Raw genomic sequence first — 19,268 nt, 5'->3', positions numbered from 1 at the left:
TCACACACATATTTTCTCTCTCTCTCTCTCTTACATACACAAACACACACACCTTTTAACCTTCCTTTGCCTTTCATACTCAATTTAATTTCATCCATGGAATCTGATCAACCAAGCAGCAGCACACAAACTTATTAAAACAACCATGTAAAACAAATATTACACACAATTTAGTCAATCTATCAGGTTCATCCAAATGAACAGGTATAAACAATCGGGTGCAATTAAGTGAAAGAATTGTTTTTTTGAAACCTCTTTCTATCTCTCTCTCTCTCTCCCAATTCTCTTTCTCTCTTTCTTGCACCCACATACACACAACCACATTTGTAAATGTCAACATACCATACATATTACAGTTGCAGAACAAAATCAAAATCTGAACAGCAATCTTAAAAAGAAGAGGATGCATAAAACCTGCACCGCATCAATCCACAATTCAATGCTAATTGGGGGTTTTAATAGCAAGAAAGTCCTTCAAAGACCTATCTGCACACAAATTTCATTCGTAAGTATTTGGAAGATGGACTAGATTGAATGTAAAAACATAATTATATGTATTTGAAACTGGATCACCCAATCCAAAACTTTGAAAACGACGTTAAACACCAAATAAAGAAAAGAAAGAATCCAAAACCAAACTGTAATGCTGGAATTCCCAATCCGACCCACCCCCCCCCCCCCCCCTCCTCTCCGCTCCTGGAATCATGGAGGTGCTCAAGAAGCCGTCCCATTGTTTACAATGTTTGTAGTGTTGACGTCTGAAATAAAATCAGAAGCACAAACATAAATTTTTCTCACATTCAAATGACATCTTGAATATAAAATTTCTAAAGTAAATTTTGATTTGATTAATATACTTACCCCAATCACATATTGCATTTGACTACGTCTGAGATGCTAGGTACTGAAAACGCTTACCCATCTAACACAACAAGGGGAAGCAAACCCATCACCAAAAAGGCAAACGTAGCCATGGTAACGAGAGGGTATCCCGGGAGTTACCTCCCCTCTAGTGGATACCACGTCACTTCCTACCACAACACGTGGCAACTCATACGACTTGAAGAAAACTCAAACCATAAGCGGGGCAGGCGGGCGGGCCTACGCTATGTGATTGGGGTAAGTATATTAATCAAATCAAAATTTACTTTAGAAATTTTATATTAAATTACATATTCTTACTCCCAATCACATATTGCAGATAACATCAACAAGGCGGTGGGAAAGAAAAAATTCAACTCCCATTAGAAACCCTGCCAGAAACAGGCCCACTGCCCAAAAAAGGCATGAAGGGCCCGGTGGGAAAGAAAAATTCTAACCCCCTCTAACACCCTTACCAGGAACTGGCCCCCTGCCAACAAGCCAGAAAGGGGCCAGAGAAAATCCTGAAAGACAGCCAGGATGTCGCTTAGACCAAACTTGCTAAAGACACCTTCAGAAAGCTGTGCCCAACCCTTCCTCCCCGGACCGTAAGAAGGAGGCCCAGGGAGGAAGAAGAGCCCTGGATTACATGAACCCGAGCCGAGAGGAGGGGAAGACAATCTGACCCCCCCCCCCCCCTTCTTGTTGGAGGGCTATGCCAAAGCCCGACAACAACTGAGCGATATAGGTCAGCTCCAGAGAAGAGTGACCAAACTCCGCGCAAAAGGAAAGAGAAAGACATGAGTACAACGTACCAGAGTCCGACCCGATGATAAAAAACTCAAAATGAGCATAAGCGTTCCGAAAGTTCCAAGAACGTGAAGAAACGCTCACCCCCCCTAAGCACACTGTCTGCTACTCTGTGTTAGAGTACAAACTAACCAAGAAACGATCAAGGTACTCTTAGGAAGTGACACAAGAAAACAACAGGAAAAACCCTGACTGCGATCTTTTGACATCGTCACCCCTAAAGCATGCTAAAGAAGGGTGCCGAAAACGGCAGACCTGCTGCTCTCAAAAGAGATGGTAACCCGAAGTCCTCTATCCGTTCGTGCCAAAGCAGAAAAGGATAGTACGAGGAAGCCGATACTTGCAACAAGCATAAGCACCCGAAAGTGCGGGAGTCACAGAGGGCAAAAGTCTAGAGTGACCAGTAACCATGACCAAAATGGCCCCCCAAGCCATAGAGCTCGCAGTTCAGTCCGCTTGTAGGTAATTGCGAATCAAGAACCCAAAGCCGAAAACACGACTGGTAAGCATACCAGACAAAGCGTGAAGCCGACCAGCCAAAAGACTCAGATCAAATCAAGAGCCCTCCTGGGTTTGAGCGAAAGGCCCGAAAAAGCCTGTCCACGTCTGAAAGACTGAGGGACAAACACTGAGCCAACGGGCCAACACCATAAACATAGTAGCCTGTGATAGAAGGGTGACTGTAGCAAGAAACCCGACCGAACGGAAGTCGTACTGACTCGCCTCAGAAAAAGGATGCAGAAAGCCTAGAAATCTACCGACACAGGCGCCGGAAATGCCATAGCTACCTGTGAAATGCAGGAGACAATCGACAGACAATAATGACCACAAAGGTCAATCTTTGTTCTAAAACCCTGACGTAACTGAGACGCCGGTAAGAGAACCACCTCTCCGGCCAGCCGGAAGTGCGACAGAAGCAGCAGCCCGTGGCTGAAAAAACTGTTCGCCGCCTGAGGGAGGGCACACGAAACCCCGAAGGGCAGGGAAGCGAGGATCAAGCACCTGATCTCCGCTCACACTGCTGCGGAAAACCCCAAAAGATGTCTCTTCTCCAGCCACCAACTGAAGTCAGAGTGGCCGAGCGAAAGAAAATGCCGAAGTCACATCCACCAGAGGCAGAAAAAGTACACCGAATAACCGGAAAACCGGAAACGCGCGTACCAGAACATCATACCAGCTGATACCCTGACTGACAGCGAGTCAGAAACAGCCAAATGACGTCCAAGACGACGGAACGGAATGGACAGAAGCCCCTCCCACCGGAAAGGCGACGAGACAACTACCCCGGCCGAGGAGCTGGAACGCCCGAAAGCGGCAGCCGTTCCTTTCTCCCAGAAAGTAACCGGAAAGAAGAGGAACAGTATATCCAGCCACAGCCAGAAATGCAACCGACCAAGTCGCAGCATGCGAAAACTAAGGCTGCTGAGACTGAGACCGGAAGCTGAAAAGCCCGGAAGCCAGTCTCCGGTCAACCCCAGCACAGCCACAGAGTGACCATGTGGTGAGAGACTTAATATTCCCAAAAGGAAGGTACCGGGAAGTAACGTCCGCCACAGCTGCAAGAATAGCCTTGAGCCTTGACGGAAATCCCGACCATGTCCCTTCGCTGACCACCAACTGAACCTCAGAGTGGACTAAAAAGGACAAAGACCGAAGCCATAAACCCAGCGGTGGGAGGAAGAACGGAATACCCGGAAACCGGAAAACCGTAACCCAGAAAAGGACCTCACTCATCCCTTGACCATGAGGAAAAGGGTAAGTAGACCACCCCTCCGACCGCAGGCCCGGGCAAGAGGCCGTGCAACGCCCTCCGGGCGAAGCACCGACTGCCCTGACCAAAGCACAGAGTGCTGAAAGCTGACTGCTATTGTTCCCTCTCTGACGTTCCACCGGAAGTGACAGAGAGAGGAACAGCATACCCGACCGAAGCCGGAAACGCTGCCGCCGAAACCACAGAAAGCGGAAACAAAGGCTGCGTAGGCTGAGGCAGGAAGCCATAAAGCCAGGAGGCCAGTCTGCGGCCCATCCTACCACCAACGACGGGGCGTACAAGTGAAGGAGGGCCTATCGCCAGACACTGTTGCCTTCTCCCTGCCATCCAAAGGAATTGCCAAGAAGAAGAACAGCAAACCCGGCCGAAGCCGGCTAGCAGCCGACGTAACCGTCACAACGGAAACGAAGACTGCAGAGGCTGAGGCCAAAGCCAGAAAGCCCGAAGGCCCGTGTGTGGTCCACCCAAAACCGAGCGTCAAAGCGAACCTGTGTAGGTGGACCTACGCTTTCAGTCAAAACCGAAAACGCAGCCGCCGAGACCGCCGCCGCGAAAACGAAGACTGCATAGACTGAGGCCGGAAGCCATAAAGCCCGAAGGCCAGTCTGCGATCCCCCGTACACCGCCGCTACCGCGCACGTGTGTAGGTGGACCTATACTTCCGGCCGAAACCGGAACCGTTTATCCCGGCCGAAACCGGGAACGGCCGCCGCTGCCAGTCAACAAAGTCTGAACCTGCAACAGGAGTTCTTGTTAACTGGCCGCAAACCACCCAAAAACGCAGCCACCGAAACCGCCACCGCGGAAACAAAAACTGCAAAGACTGAGGCTGGAAGCCATCATGCCCGGAGGCCAGTCTACGGTCCCGCCATACACGGCAGCTGCAGCGTACGTGTGTAGGTGGACCTATAATTCCGGCCGAAACCGAAAACGCAGCCGCCGGAACCACAAGAGCGGAAACGACGACTGCATAGACTGAGGCCGGAAGCCATAAAGCCCGGAGGCCAGTCTGCGGTCCCTCCTACACCGCAGCAGAAGCATACGCGTGTAGGTGGACCTATATTTCCAGTAAAAAAACGGAAATGCAGCCGCCGAAACCGCCACAGCGGAAACGAAGACTGCATAGACTGAAGCCGGAAGCCATAAAGCCCGGAGGCCAGTCTGCGGTCCCTCCTACCACGTCGCTACAGCGTACGTGTGTAGGTGGACCCATGCTTCCGGCCGAAACCGGAAACGCAGCCGCCGAAACCGCCGACAGCGGAAACGAAGACTGCATAGACTGAGGCCGGAAGCCAAAAAACCCGAAGGCCGGTCTATCCCGGCCGAAACCGGAAACGGCCGCCGCTGCCAGCCAACAAGTTCCGCGGTCCTGAGACAGGCGGAAATGTCGGCCGGCGGCAAGCCACCGCTGTGTTTATCCCGGCCAAAACCGGGAAGGGTCGCCGCTGCCAGTCAACAAGTTCCGCGGTCCCGAGACAGGCGGAAATGTCGGCCGGCGGCAAGCCACCGCTGTGTTTATCCCGGCCAAAACCGGGAAGGGTCGCCGCTGCCAGTCAACAAGTTCCGCGGTCCCGAGACAGGCGGAAATGTCGGCCGGCGGCAAGCCACCGCTGTGTTTATCCCGGCCGAAACCGGGAAGGGTCGCCGCTGCCAGTCAACAGTTGCGCGGTCCTGTGACAGGCGAACGTGCCAACTGACAGCAAACCACCCCTGCTGGTCAACCAACCCAAGCCTCGTAAGGTGGTGCCGGCCGACCAACAGAGTGCAGGTAGTGACTCTGCCCATGTGAGCTGTTTCCCAGCAGGGAATGTCCCGTCGCCTCACCAGGGCAGTCGGACCAGCTCTACTTACTTGAGAGTCCACCTGAGGAGGCGGAAACCGCTGAGGCAGGAACCTGAAATCCGGAAACCGGAAGGCACGACCAGGTAAGCAAGTGACAGCACATCCCCCACCGCAGAACGGAAGGGCGGCACTGCCGGAAACAACAGAGCGCTGCATAACCTCGTACACTATCAGCGGATCGCTGGAACGAGGGACTGAAACAAAGCGGACACACACTCCCCCTGCTCCAACCAGAGCAAAGGAGGAAACGATAGTAACGCTAGAACACACAGAACTAGCACTATACCAAGAGTAGCGGCCTACGACCGAACTCGTAAGATTCTCTCCGTTTATCGGGGTCAGCCCAGCTGACCAACAAACAAACGAACAACACGAAAAATTACTGACAAACACAAGTCCGAACGGACAGAAAGCTCAGTAACACACAATGTTTAAAGAACCACAAACACCACGCTTGCAAACTACTAGAGTAGACAAGCGGAGGCTAACACACCAAAATGTCACAGTCAACACACTGACCAGAATACAAAATGGCGAAAACGCACAAAGTCACTGACAAACATGTCCCAAAGGACGAAAACGTCAGTAACTAAACATAGCAAAAAAGTTGGTAGAAACAAACAAGAACGGGCTCACCAAAAGAAGCCCGCACGGGTGAAAGACGAGTAACGTGGCCGGCCTGTGAGGAACTCACACCTGGCAGCCACGGAGCGAAAATTTCAACAACCTCTCTCATGAGACGCTGAAAATCGTATGACTTGCCACGTGTTGTGGTAGGAAGTGACGTGGTATCCACTAGAGGGGAGGTAACTCCCGGGATACCCTCTCGTTACCATGGCTACGTTTGCCTTTTTGGTGATGGGTTTGCTTCCCCTTGTTGTGTTAGATGGGTAAGCGTTTTCAGTACCTAGCATCTCAGACGTAGTCAAATGCAATATGTGATTGGGAGTAAGAATATGTAATTTAACCTACATTTTACACTGACCTGCCGCATGTGGCTCATATCAGTCTTTGTTTAAGTTTGTATGGAAAACAAAGACTCCAATACTGTTATCGCATTTGTATACAAATACATCGGGCGATGGAAGACATTTCCTCTGTTAGGACTGTCCTGTGAAAGAACAGAATAAAACCAGAATGTTTTGTTAGTGCTTTGTGAACACAGAGACAGTTTATGGTTTGTAATACTAAACCATTTCTTATTTGTAGTGCTAAATTTTTTAAATAACCCTTTCACTTAAATACTGATAATTTAAGGGTTGTTTTAGAATCTATTTGCTCTATATTTTATTAATGCACTTAAAAGGCTTTTGAACCGCTAGCTATGTGATTGTACTGTTTTGTTAACTACACTAAACCTCCACAAAATAAGTTTTTCTGGTTTTGAATTCTTAAATCTTAAACTTAATTATCAAAGCATGCTTGTGTTTCTGTGTGCTGTTTCTGTGTGCTGTTTTCAACGACAGAGAGCCGAGGAACTATCAATCAATCAACATGAGGCTTATATCGCGCGTATTCCTTGGGTACAGTTCTAAGCGCAGGGATTTATTTTTTTATTTTTTTATATTTTTATGCAATTTATATCGCGCACATATTCAAGGCGCAGGGATTTATTTATGCCGTGCGAGATGGATTTTTTTTTTACACAATACATCGCGCATTCACATCGGCCAGCAGATCGCAGCCATTTCGGCGCATATCCTACTTTTCACGGCCTATTATTCCAAGTCACACGGGTATTTTGGTGGACATTTTATCTATGCCTATACAATGTTGCCAGGAAAGACCCTTTTGTCAATCGTGGGATCTTTAACGTGCACACCCCAATGTAGTGTACACGAAGGGACCTCGGTTTTTCGTCTCATCCGAAAGACTAGCACTTGAACCCACCACCTAGGTTAGGAAAGGGGGGAGAAAATTGCTAACGCCCTGTCCCAGGGTCGAACTCGCAACCTCTCGCTTCCGAGCGCAAGTGCGTTACCACTCGGCCACCCACTCCACTACAGAGAAGGAAAGAAGAAGAAATCCGTTTCCAAACATCAAAGGCAAGTCGTGTGTGTTCTCCAGTGTCAAATCCTACATTTGTGCCAAAACCAGTAGCAAATCAACAACAACAACAACAAGCACTGGAATGTAAAAGTGACCCAGAACACAGTGACATCTTTGCACGTTTTGCACGCACAGTTGAGAAGAGCAGTGAGCGTGACAACAATGGGCAGGGAGAGGGTGGCTCTGTGTTATCGTCTCCACGGACCGCTGAGCCACGTGATGCTTCTGTTGTGAATTCTTCCCTTGTGACAACACAGTCCCAGGACGGATGTAAACAAACGCTGGATGCGTCAGAGAAACAGGCAGTAGACATGAGTTATAGTCTCGTCCATCAAGGAGTATGTGTTGGGACTGAAAGATCGAGCGGCTGTGCGTTCAGTGAAAAATATGCACAGAAACAACTCTTTACGAAGGGTGGTCCATGACAACACAGGCGACAGGCAGTCACTACTCTATGAAACTGACGATTTCGTGTTGGTCAAAGACTGCAGCAGCGACAAGAGTCCTGAAACTTACTGGATGATCAAACAGGCAGCTCGTCACATGCTACGAGAAGAGAAGCAGTTCGTCGGCAAACTTCGCCATGGGTCACCAGTCGACAGAGGAAAGTTCGAAGATCAACTACGATCAGTGCTTCACGAAGTCTCGGTTCTGAGAGATGTTACGAGTTTCTATCTCAGTTGACAGTAATTATCACTCGGTTCGCACATTTGTTGTCTTCGGATATGCTTCGCGACTCGACATTCGAGAGAACTGTGTAATTAGTTGTACACGCACAAAACGGACAATACAAAAACTGACGCGGAAATTACCATGTCGGCTAAGGGATGGAAATAGTGATCCATCGCATTGATGTGTACATTGTGTAACGTTTTTCGGTTTCGAAATTGTTTTCCATTCCCCCCAATCTCCCCATCGCAATGAACTTCTAAGTTTTGGCGAATAAACTTTCTGACTTCTGGTGTCTGTGTGTGTTTTCCGATGACTATGTCCTGTGTAACACTTACTTTTGTATGTTGCCAGTTCAGCCTTGAGTTGCTCCATCTCCTGTTGTAACCGTCTGTACATCTGCAGATATAAAGCAACACTGTTTTTAAGTCCCTAAAAAATCAAGAAATACAATTATCCATGAATGTTGCTGAGATTTATTTTCTTCAGCAAATTTGCAGAAATAGACCCCCCCAAACAAAAAAGTTGTTGTCAATTTGAAAGAAGGTTTGGCGTCTTGTCGACGTGAAATGACATCCCTGCAAGCTACCATAAAATACCACTACCACTCTTGTTAAACCAAAGCTTGATAATCGCATCATTCTAGCGTGACACATTGCAGAGAAGGTTTTTTTTCTCCCAACAGCACATCTGATAAAACTTTCTGCGATTATTCCATTCAGCTCTAGATCTAACATCAATGTAACTGTTGACATATCTTGAAGCTTCAGTGCTTTTCTTTCCATGTTATCTAGCACATGCAGCAATGTCACTTCCACTCCTGGCAGGCCAATCTTCACTTATAGATGGATAAGGGTAAAGACCGCACACTTTTAAGAACAATGTGCCAAGTACTCTCAGACCTATCTTCTAACTGACTGATGAAAATATTAATCAATATATACAAACAATATTTTCTTTCACATAGAGTTTTTGTAGGCTGTAAAAGGGGATGTTTTTTTAACAGAATAAAAAATCATATACCTGGGAACAATGAGCAAGAGAGTTAAAGTTAACACCCTGTTGCTCATTCTGTTTCTCTTCTTTGGCAACAGCTGCTGCTGATAGCTGATTCCTCTGCTTTGCTGTCAGCCGCAACCCTGCTTCTTCAAAGATCAGCTGCAATCTTTTCTTGTAACCCTAAAACAATCAGAAAAAGGTTACAGTTTACAACTGTCTAACATGTTTTTCTGGATCTCGGTAGCAAACAAAGAGCAGACTGGATACAACCAGAAGACTTACAAAAACCTGTCTTCATCAGAACCCAATATGGCTTGAATGAAACAATTCTTGTAATGATTGACACTCATGTATCTACGATAGTTCTTTGTTCTGAAAAAAAGGACTTGATTCAGGTCGTCTTTTGCCTCACCTTACATCTTGAAATTGTCCAACAATCTTAAATAGGCTTTAACTCAATATCAAAGGTAATGATGCCGCCAAAACTGACTTTCTTGTCTGTGTAGTGTTGGTGTTAAGATTTTAACAGTATGTACTATCATGGCTTTTCAGCTTCAAACCATCCACTCCACTTTAAAAGGCTGATATTTTGCCATTGAGGAGCATGAAAAATGTCTGGAAGGTTGCCATTTAGGCAGAACCAACTATGCCAACAGCATATCACAGAAGACAGACTCTAATACTAGTTTAAAACAAGGGCAAAACACTAACTGTAACTCCAATAGACGAATTCCGGAATTAACTTGCTCTTGCTTTTAGTGAGGCATGTTTTCTACACATGCTCCTTGTCGACATGTTTCAAACACACCCCTCGCTAATGACTGGCCTACTATGTCGCATGGAAAAGTTTGACTCACTAAAAGCAAGAGTATTCACTCTTTCACAATACATACCAATCTGACAAGAGTTATTTCCGAACATTGTCTATTCAACTGCTGTACGTACCTTTTCTGTCAGCTCCTTGCGGTACCTCCTTCCTTCAAGCTGGTCCCATTTAGCCCTGAGCTCTGTGGAGAGGGTGGGGTAGACTAAGAGAGACTGGGGGTGGCAGACCAGGGGAGTGTGGAAGACCATCACATAGTGACAAGTGCTTGGCTCGGACACGCTGATGATGTCTGTGGTGTTGCCACACTCCAGCTTGACCTGCAACACATATTACGATGTTTTGTTAGTTGACAGAGTGTTTGGATACACAATCAAATACAGTGAAACCCCCCTTTTAAGACCCCCCAATTTAAGACCTACCCCTTTTTAAGACCTTGCTTTTTCAGATTTTTGTGCATAGCCTCTGTAAATTTACCCCCATTTCAAAACTCCCTCCTGACCTGAATGTTTCAGATGTTTGGAGGTCTTAGAGGGGGGGGGGGGGGTTTCACTGTATTGATTTTCAAAACTATGATAGGAGTCTTATTTTGAAGTTATCAGCACACATTCCAGTCGGTATGTGCATATGCGCCACCACACATATATATATACTAGAGGAATACCCGGCTTCGCCGGGGTGAATCGCGAGACAGAGACAGACAGCGTGGCGGTTCATCACAATCACCTCTGCAGGCGAAGTCCTGTCAAACGGGATTGAGAATTTTAGAGCTTATTTCTTAGCCCTATATTATCTGTTGTGGCTTCTCAAATGCCAGAACATACAGACAGACAAAAGCCGGTAGACCCCATCACAAACAGAACTCTACAATCCACAGGTTTTTGCCCACACACACACACACAAACACACACACAGAGAAGCCGTATCTATATATATGTATATCTATATCTATAAATATATAGAGATAGGTGAGAGTGTATTTTTCGCGTGGCTATAAATTGATTCGACCTTTTCACTTTGACAGTAAGAACAACTTACGGGTGCAAGGGAAGCGTTCTGGACAGCGCAGTGACATTCTAAAAATAGTTACTCAGAAACGGGAATTTGGGGTGAACGGCGCGAGACAGAGACAGACAGCGTGGCGGTTCACCACAATCACCTTTGAAGGCGAAGTCCTGTCAAACGGGATTGAGAATTTTAGAGCTTATTTCTTAGCCCTATATTATCTGCTGTGGCTTCTCACATGCCAGAACATACAGACAGACAAAAGCCGCTAGACCACATCACAAACAGAACTCTACAATACACAGGTTTTTGCCCACACACACACACAAACACACACACACACAGAGAAGCCGTATATATATATGCATATCTGTATCTATAAATATATAGAGATAGGTGAGAGTATATTTTTCGCGTGGCTATAAATTGATTCGACCTTTTCACTTTGACAGTAAGAACAACTTACGGGTGCAAGGGAAGCGTTGTGGACAGCGCAGTGGACAGCGCAGTGACATTCTAAAAATAGTAATAGTAACTTACAACTGAACGGGAAAGCCACACGAAGGAAGGGAGATAAACGCCAAACACTGGAGAAGATAAGGAAGAGTTACTTATAATGGTGAAATGAACACAAAAACCAAAATCAGTTCAGCGCTGCGCGCTGAGAGCACGTGTTGAAATATCTCATCGATGATATTGTGTCCGGGGTGTAGCTGAATACGGTGTCCAAATTTGAAAAAGATCCACCGAGAACTTTGGCGTTGTGATGTGGTGTAGCGGCTATGGTGTGTCGGTATGGGGGCCCGGGTAGCTGAGGTGGAACCAAAATAGCTGAGGTGGAACCAAAATCGGTTCAGCGCTGCGCGCTGAGAGCACGTGTTGAAATATCTCATCGATGAGGTTGTGTCCGGGGTCTCTCTGAATAAGCCCACCAAATTTGAAGCAGATCCATCGAGAACTTTGGCCGTGCATGGCGAATACACAAATACACAGACACACAGACACACACACACACACACATACAGACACAAGTCGTATATATATATATATATATAAATGCACACACATTTTGACATGTACCTTCAAGCTCCTTTGAATCTGTCCACAGTCATCGCCTTCTTGCATTTCCATGGAAACGAATGTGTTATTTTCAATCTCCCATTCCTGCCAAACCCTGCAAATCAAAATCAAGACCAAGTTCAGCGCATATCGGAAGAAGGAGAGAAAAATGCATAAAATGTTTATGCATAAAATCTTTTGTGCTTAACCTGCCTCAGAACATCTAATTTTTGCGTTTACGTGAAACTTGTTAAAACATTTTATTTCCAACATCTTGGCGAATGAAAAATTACTGCCTTGCAGCATGTACATCTCATATTATAATTATTGCATTTCTGGCAATAAAAACAACTCTTTCACAAAAAGTTGTCCGGACGTGCTAAAGTCAGTACGCAAAAATATTGCTCTGTGATGCATTTTTTCCCCAGTATGCCTCACGGTTATTTTTATAAAAGCTAGTGCAATGCCTTTGTACTATGTCCATTAAGAGAGCGCATCTCCTTCATAAAAGTTCAAATAATAACCATAAGTAGCACCTTACCCTAGTATACCATTGTAGGGGTTCCAGTGATAGCCTTGTTCATGCTGAGTGATGTTGGAAAATGGACAAAATGTATACTTGTAACTGCAAAATATAAAAGAAAATAATCTTCATAAATTTCCAATCACTGCCACACAATCTTCATATATGACACAATAATCCTCGCCGGATGGTACGATAATGTGGAATTAAATTTTTTTTTTTTTTACAAATGTTGAGGTTGCTCTTTTCTGAGGAACTAAGTTGATATATATATATATATATATATATATATCTATACAAAAAATATTTTTTAAAAGTATGAAAACAAAACATTGACTATCTGGATCTCATCAGTAATTTTCTCTCTCTCTTTCTCTTAGGCCTAAAAAAAAAATAGGTGTGGTTACGGTAACCCGACCTACCCTATTTTGGGGGGCCGACCCTATAACTTTTGATTACATTTGTCAAAAAAATACACACAAAAAACAAGTAAACGAGTGCAGAAAACGCAATGAAAGCGAAAGCGCCCGAGTCGCACACTTATTTCCCTGTCAAGTAGGTTTAATTTGTACACATTAGAAAAAAAAGTAAAAAAAAAAAAAAGTGATTGCCTACCTTCCTACCCTATTTTTTTGGGCTATGTTACCGTAACCACACCTATTATTTTTTTTGGCCTTATAAACACACTGTGTTCAGTGTGTGTGTATATATGACATATGTCTCTACCCCAATCCCCCCAACCCCGTCTCTCTCTCCCTCCCTTCTCACTTTTCAAACGTTTTGGAGAAACACTTTTTCTGCATGTGAAAAAGATGAGGAGGGCCTGAGACGTTTGCAGGCTGGACACGCATTTTGAGCCTGTTATCACTGTCTCCACCAGGGTTAAACTGTTGTAGGTTGCTGTTGCCAAACCTAAAGGTTTACAAAAATAAAAATCATCATCATATATATAGCTGAGCACAATTCAAGACAATTATGCCCTTTAAACCTATGAAATTCTTGTGTTGCTGAACCTTACCAACAGATATATACCAACATCTTAACTAACACAGACTCCCAAATTGCTACATCCATGAAGTAAGAATAAAATTATAAAGTAAACATGCAACCTGTACAGTTGCCAAAGGGAGATATTATATGACTACTTCAGGCTGCATTCAGTTCATAATTGTTTCTTTAGCATTGTCACGATTGTGCAACTAAAACACTGTCAATGTAATTACTCAAAGCATGCTACCGACAGTAGATTGTATTCATTTTAATTTATTCTTAACTTAATATAAAAACATTTAATATACAATTTTGTGTGTGATTTAGTTGATGAAAAAGAAGAATAACGGAAAGCAGCTGGTTTCTTTCAGTTATTCCCTTGCTTTGATGACAAACACATGCTGTTTTTGTTTTTATCACAAAAAGTACATCATCAACAAAAACAAGTATAGTAGAAGAACAAAAGTGTGTGTGTGTGTGGGGGGGGGGGGGGGGGGGTAGAATTACATGTATTGGAAAAAAAAGTTTAACGAAAATGATCATACCCATAACTGGAAGGCTCATCAACAATCTTCATTTCCACCACATCCTTGCCTCCTGCTGTAAAATTTTACATCAAGAGCACAGCAATTTTAGATAATGAAAGTTGAAGAGAAAGAAAATGTATAAGGGTAGGCAACATCAAAGGTGTACACTGCAAATGTTCGTTCATGTGAGACTTAAGAAGTTAATGGTGATCACGTTTATTACGGAAGGAACAATGAGATACTGAAGATGTTCTGTATTCAGATGCATCTCCAATCACACTATTTCAACCATAAAACATTGGCGCAGGCAAGGCCAAAGTTGAAAAGTACAGTACAACATTAGACTAACAAGGAGAATGCTCATTATTGTGTCCCGTTATACGTCACTACTCTACATTTTGGTCCTTTCTAGATGTACCCTCTATTTGAGCGCTCTTGAGTGTGGTGTTCTCTAGAGCACAACTAGGACACGAACGAAGTGGACAAACTACAAAGAGTGCGTGGCTGTTTGGGTCGGCTTTATTTGAACCCTGTGCAGGCGGAAGTGCCCGGTGACTGAATACCGAAACCGATTACAAGAATCCGATTACTCTACATCTCCCTTTCTTTGGAGTGAGCGTTAGCGTTCATTCACATATCCCAAATTTCTCTCGGCTTGATGATCCGACCGGCTCTGCTGCGGATGACTTCAGTAGGGGCATCTGCAGTCGATGTATCCTTTGTCTCTTCCTCAGTGGACGGCAGTGGCGGTGGAGGCAGCTGACTTCCTGGTGACACATCGTTTTCAGTTGCAGCGTGAGCTGGCAGGAGGGACGTTGCTCTTGGAATGTCCCCAGGTCCTGGAGAAGGCTGGAGACTGCGTTTACGGAGATGGTGTCGGTTTCGTCGTTGGTTTCCAGTTGGGGTCTGAAGTATGTAGGACCGAGGATTTGGCTGAGAGTTCATGACGGAACCCTCGGTCACACGAGGAGTCTTGATCCAGACTGGTTGATCTGGCTGATCCATAGGAGACAAGGCTTTAACACGATGACGCTTGTCGAAGTATGCCTTTTGTTTCATTTTCAGCTGATGATCCTTCTCCTTGAACTTGTCGACGTCTGGGTGATTGGGGATGTGGGAACTCATGGTCGGGATCGTAGTTCTGAGTTTTCTTCCGTTCAATAATTCTGCTGGGCTGTATCCCTGTTGGAGTGGGGTAGCTCGGTAGTTCAGCATTGCTAAGTAGGGGTCTTCGGCTTTCCTTAAGAGGTGTTTTACCGTTTGCACTGCCCTCTCCGCCTCTCCGTTCCCTTTCGGGTAATGCGGACTGCTGGTTATGTGCGTAAATCCGTATGTTTCACCAAACTTGGCGAACTCTCGGGAACTGTATTGGGGACCGTTGTCCGAGATGACTACCTCTGGGATTCCTTGGCGACCGAAGATGGATTTCAGATGCTGGATTATTGCGGAAGAGGTTGTCTGTGTCAGGTGAGCGATTTCAATCCAGCGCGAGTAGTAATCCACAGCCAGCAAATATTGGTGACCCTTCCATTCGAACAGATCCGTCCCTATGCGTTGCCATGGATACTCAGGTGTACTACTAGGTCTCAAAGGCTCTAGCGGTAGAACTCGTTCCTTCTCACAAACGCTGCAGTTTTGTATCATTGTTTCCAGATCCTTGGACAATCCTGGCCACCAGACGCTGCTTCTGGCAAGTGCTCTGCATTTGACAATGCCTTGATGACCTCCGTGAAGACGTTGCAGGATATCTTTTCTCATCTCGCTGGGAATAACCAGTCTACTTTGGTAGAGAAGAATTCCTTGCACGACTGTCAGATCGTTTCTTGCTGTCCAATACTGTTTCAGCACATGGTTCTTCTTTGCATGTTCCGGCCAATGATCTACTTTGCAAAATTCGATGATCTTGCTGCAGGTTTCGTCTGTGCTTTGCTTGAGTTTGATTTCTTCAATACGCTGGTCCGTCGCTGGAAGACTCTCAATAACTTGCTGGACATGCATTTGTGTCTCAAACTCCATTTGGCGATCCTGTTCAGCAGGAACGCTCCCAGGAGCCCGAGACAGCGTGTCGGCAGTCGTGAGATTCTTTCCTGATGTGTAGATCACGTCGTAGGAAAAGTGCATCATTCTCATTCTGAAGCGTTGTATGCGCGGAGTCAACTCGTCCAGTAGCTTGGTTTGCATGAGGGCTAACAAGGGTTTGTGGTCTGTTTCAATCACGAATCTTGATAGTCCAACGAGGAAGTCTCTGAACTTTTCGCAACACCAAGTCATGGCCAAAGCTTCTTTCTCCACTTGTGCATATCTTTGTTCCGTGCTAGTGAGGGCTCTTGATGCATAGAAGACGGGTCTCCATTCGTCTTCTTCCTTTTGTAGAAGAACTCCTCCCATGCCAAAGGAAGATGCATCTGCTGACACTTTTGTTGGCTTCTCAGGACTGTAATGAGCAAGCACTGGTGCGGAACTCAGCTGCTGCTTCAGAGTTTGAAATGAAGATTCCTGTTTCTCATTCCAGATCCAATCATTCTCTTTGTGTAGAAGTTGTCGGAGGGGTTCTGTTGTCTCCGCGAGGTTTGGAGCAAACTTTCCAACGTGGTTTACCATGCCCAAAAAGCGCCGTAACTCTGTGATGTTTGTTGGCTTGGGAAAGTTGGTAATGGCTTCCACTTTCGCAGGATCGATCTCAATGCCTTCCGGTGATATGAGATGACCTAAGAACTTGACAGTGTGGAGTGAGAAGGCACACTTTTCGTTGAGTGTGACGCCTGCCTCCTTGAGTTTCTGCAGAACCATCTTGAGTCTCTGGTCGTGTTCTTCTTGGTCTTTCCCAAAAATGAGAACGTCGTCAATGTCAACAATGACACCCGGTACCCCGGCGAGGATGTGTGTCATCTCTCGATGAAAGATTTCTGGGCCCGAACAGATCCCGAAAGGTAAACGCTTGAAACAGAACCTCCCAAACGGTGTGATAAAAGTAGTGAGTTCTTGAGATTCCTCATCGAGTGGAATTTGGTAGAAGCCACTGTTGCAGTCTAGCTTTGAAAAGACTTTCGCTCCTGAAATCCTTGCTAAAAGCTGGTCTGTCGTTGGCAGTGGAAAGTTCTCTCTCTGGACTTTCTCATTGAGCCGGGTGAAGTCCACACATAGCCTGATTCGGCCATTTGGCTTGGGAACGGCGACGATTGGTGCACACCAGTCTGTTGGCTTCGTTACCGGTCTGATGATGTCATCTTCTTCCATTTTCTTTAGTTCCTCCTGGACCTTTTGTCTCAGAGGCAATGGAAGGCGTCGAGGCGTTGAGATGGAAAAGGGTGAATCGTTGTCTTTCATTCTGATTGTGTATTTGTTGGGCATCTTGCCTAGGCCTTCAAAAAGCTCTGGGTAGCTCTCTTTGATCTCACAATCTGCATCAACCGTGTAGATGCGTTCAACCAGGTGTAATGCTTCCAATGCGTTTTTCCCCAACAGTGGTTCCTTCAGATCCCTCACGATGACCAGATTCTCGGTGACTGATTTCTTTTCCGTTTCTAGGGTTGCCTTAAATTCCCCGAGAATAGTGAGCGGAAGTTGCCCTGCAGCTGTACATTTCCTCTCGGTAGGCTGGATGTGAGGAGAGTTTTTGCGGAACCATCGATCTGGCACAACTGTGACATCAGCTCCCGTGTCGAGACGAAAGTTCATGAGCCTGCCGTTGACTTTTATTTTGGCGTGCCATTTGTCATCTTCGATCTGGTTGACTGATTCTGTCCTAATTGTGCCCAGAAAGGCTTCGTCTTCATCTTCTTCCTCCACGTACCTAACTCCTGCTTTTGTTCTGCACACATTGGCGTAATGTCCTATTTTTGCACATTTTCTGCACTCTGCATCTTTCGCTGGACAATCTTGTCTATTGTGTGAAGGGGATTTTCCGCATCTTCCGCACTTGGAGTGCTTCTCTTCTCCGTACTTCTTCCTTTGGTTATAGTCAGACGGTCTCTGTCCTTGACGATCTGATCTGACCCTGTTGACTTGGGTATGGTTGTTGGTTGCCATGGACTGAAGCTGTTGCCTTGATTTCTCGTGAATTCTGCCCGTATCCAGACAGTCCTCCACTGTGAGGTTTCTTTTCTCCAACAATTTCTCTCTCAGTGTATCCTCTCGGATTCCCATGACCACTTGGTCCCTTATCATCCTATCCTCGTCCTTGAAGTTGCATGTTTTTGCAAGTTGTCTGAGGCACGCAAGATATGCTTCTATGCTCTCTCCTTCTTCTTGGCGACGGGAATGGAATTGGTATGATTCGTAAGCTTCATTTGTATGGCCTACGCAATGATCCTCAAACGTTTGCAACACCTTTGAGAGTTTCTTTTTGTCTTCTGCAGTGGCAAACTTGAGACCTTCATAAATTTCCATTGCATCTTCTCCTATGGTTGCAAGGAATACTGCACACTGAAACGCCGTTTCGTTTCCATCTGCGTCATTCTCTAGTGCTAGACGACTGGCAATGTAGTAATTATCCCATTGACGTCGAAACTTTTTCCAGTTAGTGGCGAGATTGCCGCTGACATCCAGTTTTGTTGGAGCGGTGACATTCGCTGTGAACTGTTTTACCGGAGCTGCTGCCATGTTGTATCCAATGCGCTACCGCCGTTCAAAAGATCGTCCTGAGCAATTTATGTGCTTCTCTTCTCGTTAGAGTTGACAAATCTGAAGAACGAAGCATCAGGGCTGATTTATCTAATTAGTATAGATAAATCTTACTAAATTTTTTTTACCAAAAAAACAACCTATACAGGCGCAGTTTATTACACGCAAGTTACAAAGTAGTGGCGTCCACAGAAATTTGAATACTTCATTCCGTTCAAACGGCAGGCCATTCCACTCAGTTTAGCCAAGAGGAACTGATGCCCGTCGCAAAAACAAAGTTTATGAAAAGAGTACCTGTTCTGACACCATGTGGTGTTCTCTAGAGCACAACTAGGACACGAACGAAGTGGACAAACTACAAAGAGTGCGTGGCTGTTTGGGTCGGCTTTATTTGAACCCTGTGCAGGCGGAAGTGCCCGGTGACTGAATACCGAAACCGATTACAAGAATCCGATTACTCTACATTGAGCACCAACAAAATGCATTCGCCAATATTATAGAAGACTTTTCCGTGCTCACCAGTTCTAACGCAAAACACAAAGAGGCACAACGTTTGAAGGACAAGCATTTTGATAAATCTACACAAGAAATGGCACTGGAATTCTGTAATTGATGTCAACAACTTGATCACAGCTTTTCCTGCAGACCGTCTACGCGTCGTCTGCCATCCTACAACAACAACATGGTTGATGGTTGTCGCATATGCATTTTGCGCGC

At 45.6% G+C, this 19,268-nt stretch overlaps 1 protein-coding gene across 1 annotated transcript; it reads right to left on the bottom strand.

The window, feature by feature from the left end:
- Positions 1–52: 52 nt before the first annotated feature.
- LOC138959490 (N-acetylglucosamine-1-phosphotransferase subunit gamma-like) lies at positions 53–19,232 on the bottom strand. Its single transcript, XM_070331008.1, has 9 exons — positions 19,071–19,232; positions 13,947–14,001; positions 13,180–13,323; positions 12,430–12,513; positions 11,910–12,003; positions 9,947–10,144; positions 9,026–9,181; positions 8,341–8,401; positions 53–758 (listed from the first exon to the last, which is right to left on the bottom strand). Exons 1-9 carry the CDS (start codon positions 19,117–19,119, stop codon positions 715–717), a joined length of 885 nt encoding a protein of 294 aa, XP_070187109.1. The 5' UTR covers positions 19,120–19,232; the 3' UTR covers positions 53–714.
- Between the last annotated feature and the right edge of the window lie 36 nt (positions 19,233–19,268).

Source organism: Littorina saxatilis, linkage group LG2, assembly GCF_037325665.1.
Source record: "Littorina saxatilis isolate snail1 linkage group LG2, US_GU_Lsax_2.0, whole genome shotgun sequence".
Taxonomy (NCBI): domain Eukaryota; kingdom Metazoa; phylum Mollusca; class Gastropoda; order Littorinimorpha; family Littorinidae; genus Littorina; species Littorina saxatilis.
This window is presented reverse-complemented; position numbering and strand designations above follow the sequence as displayed.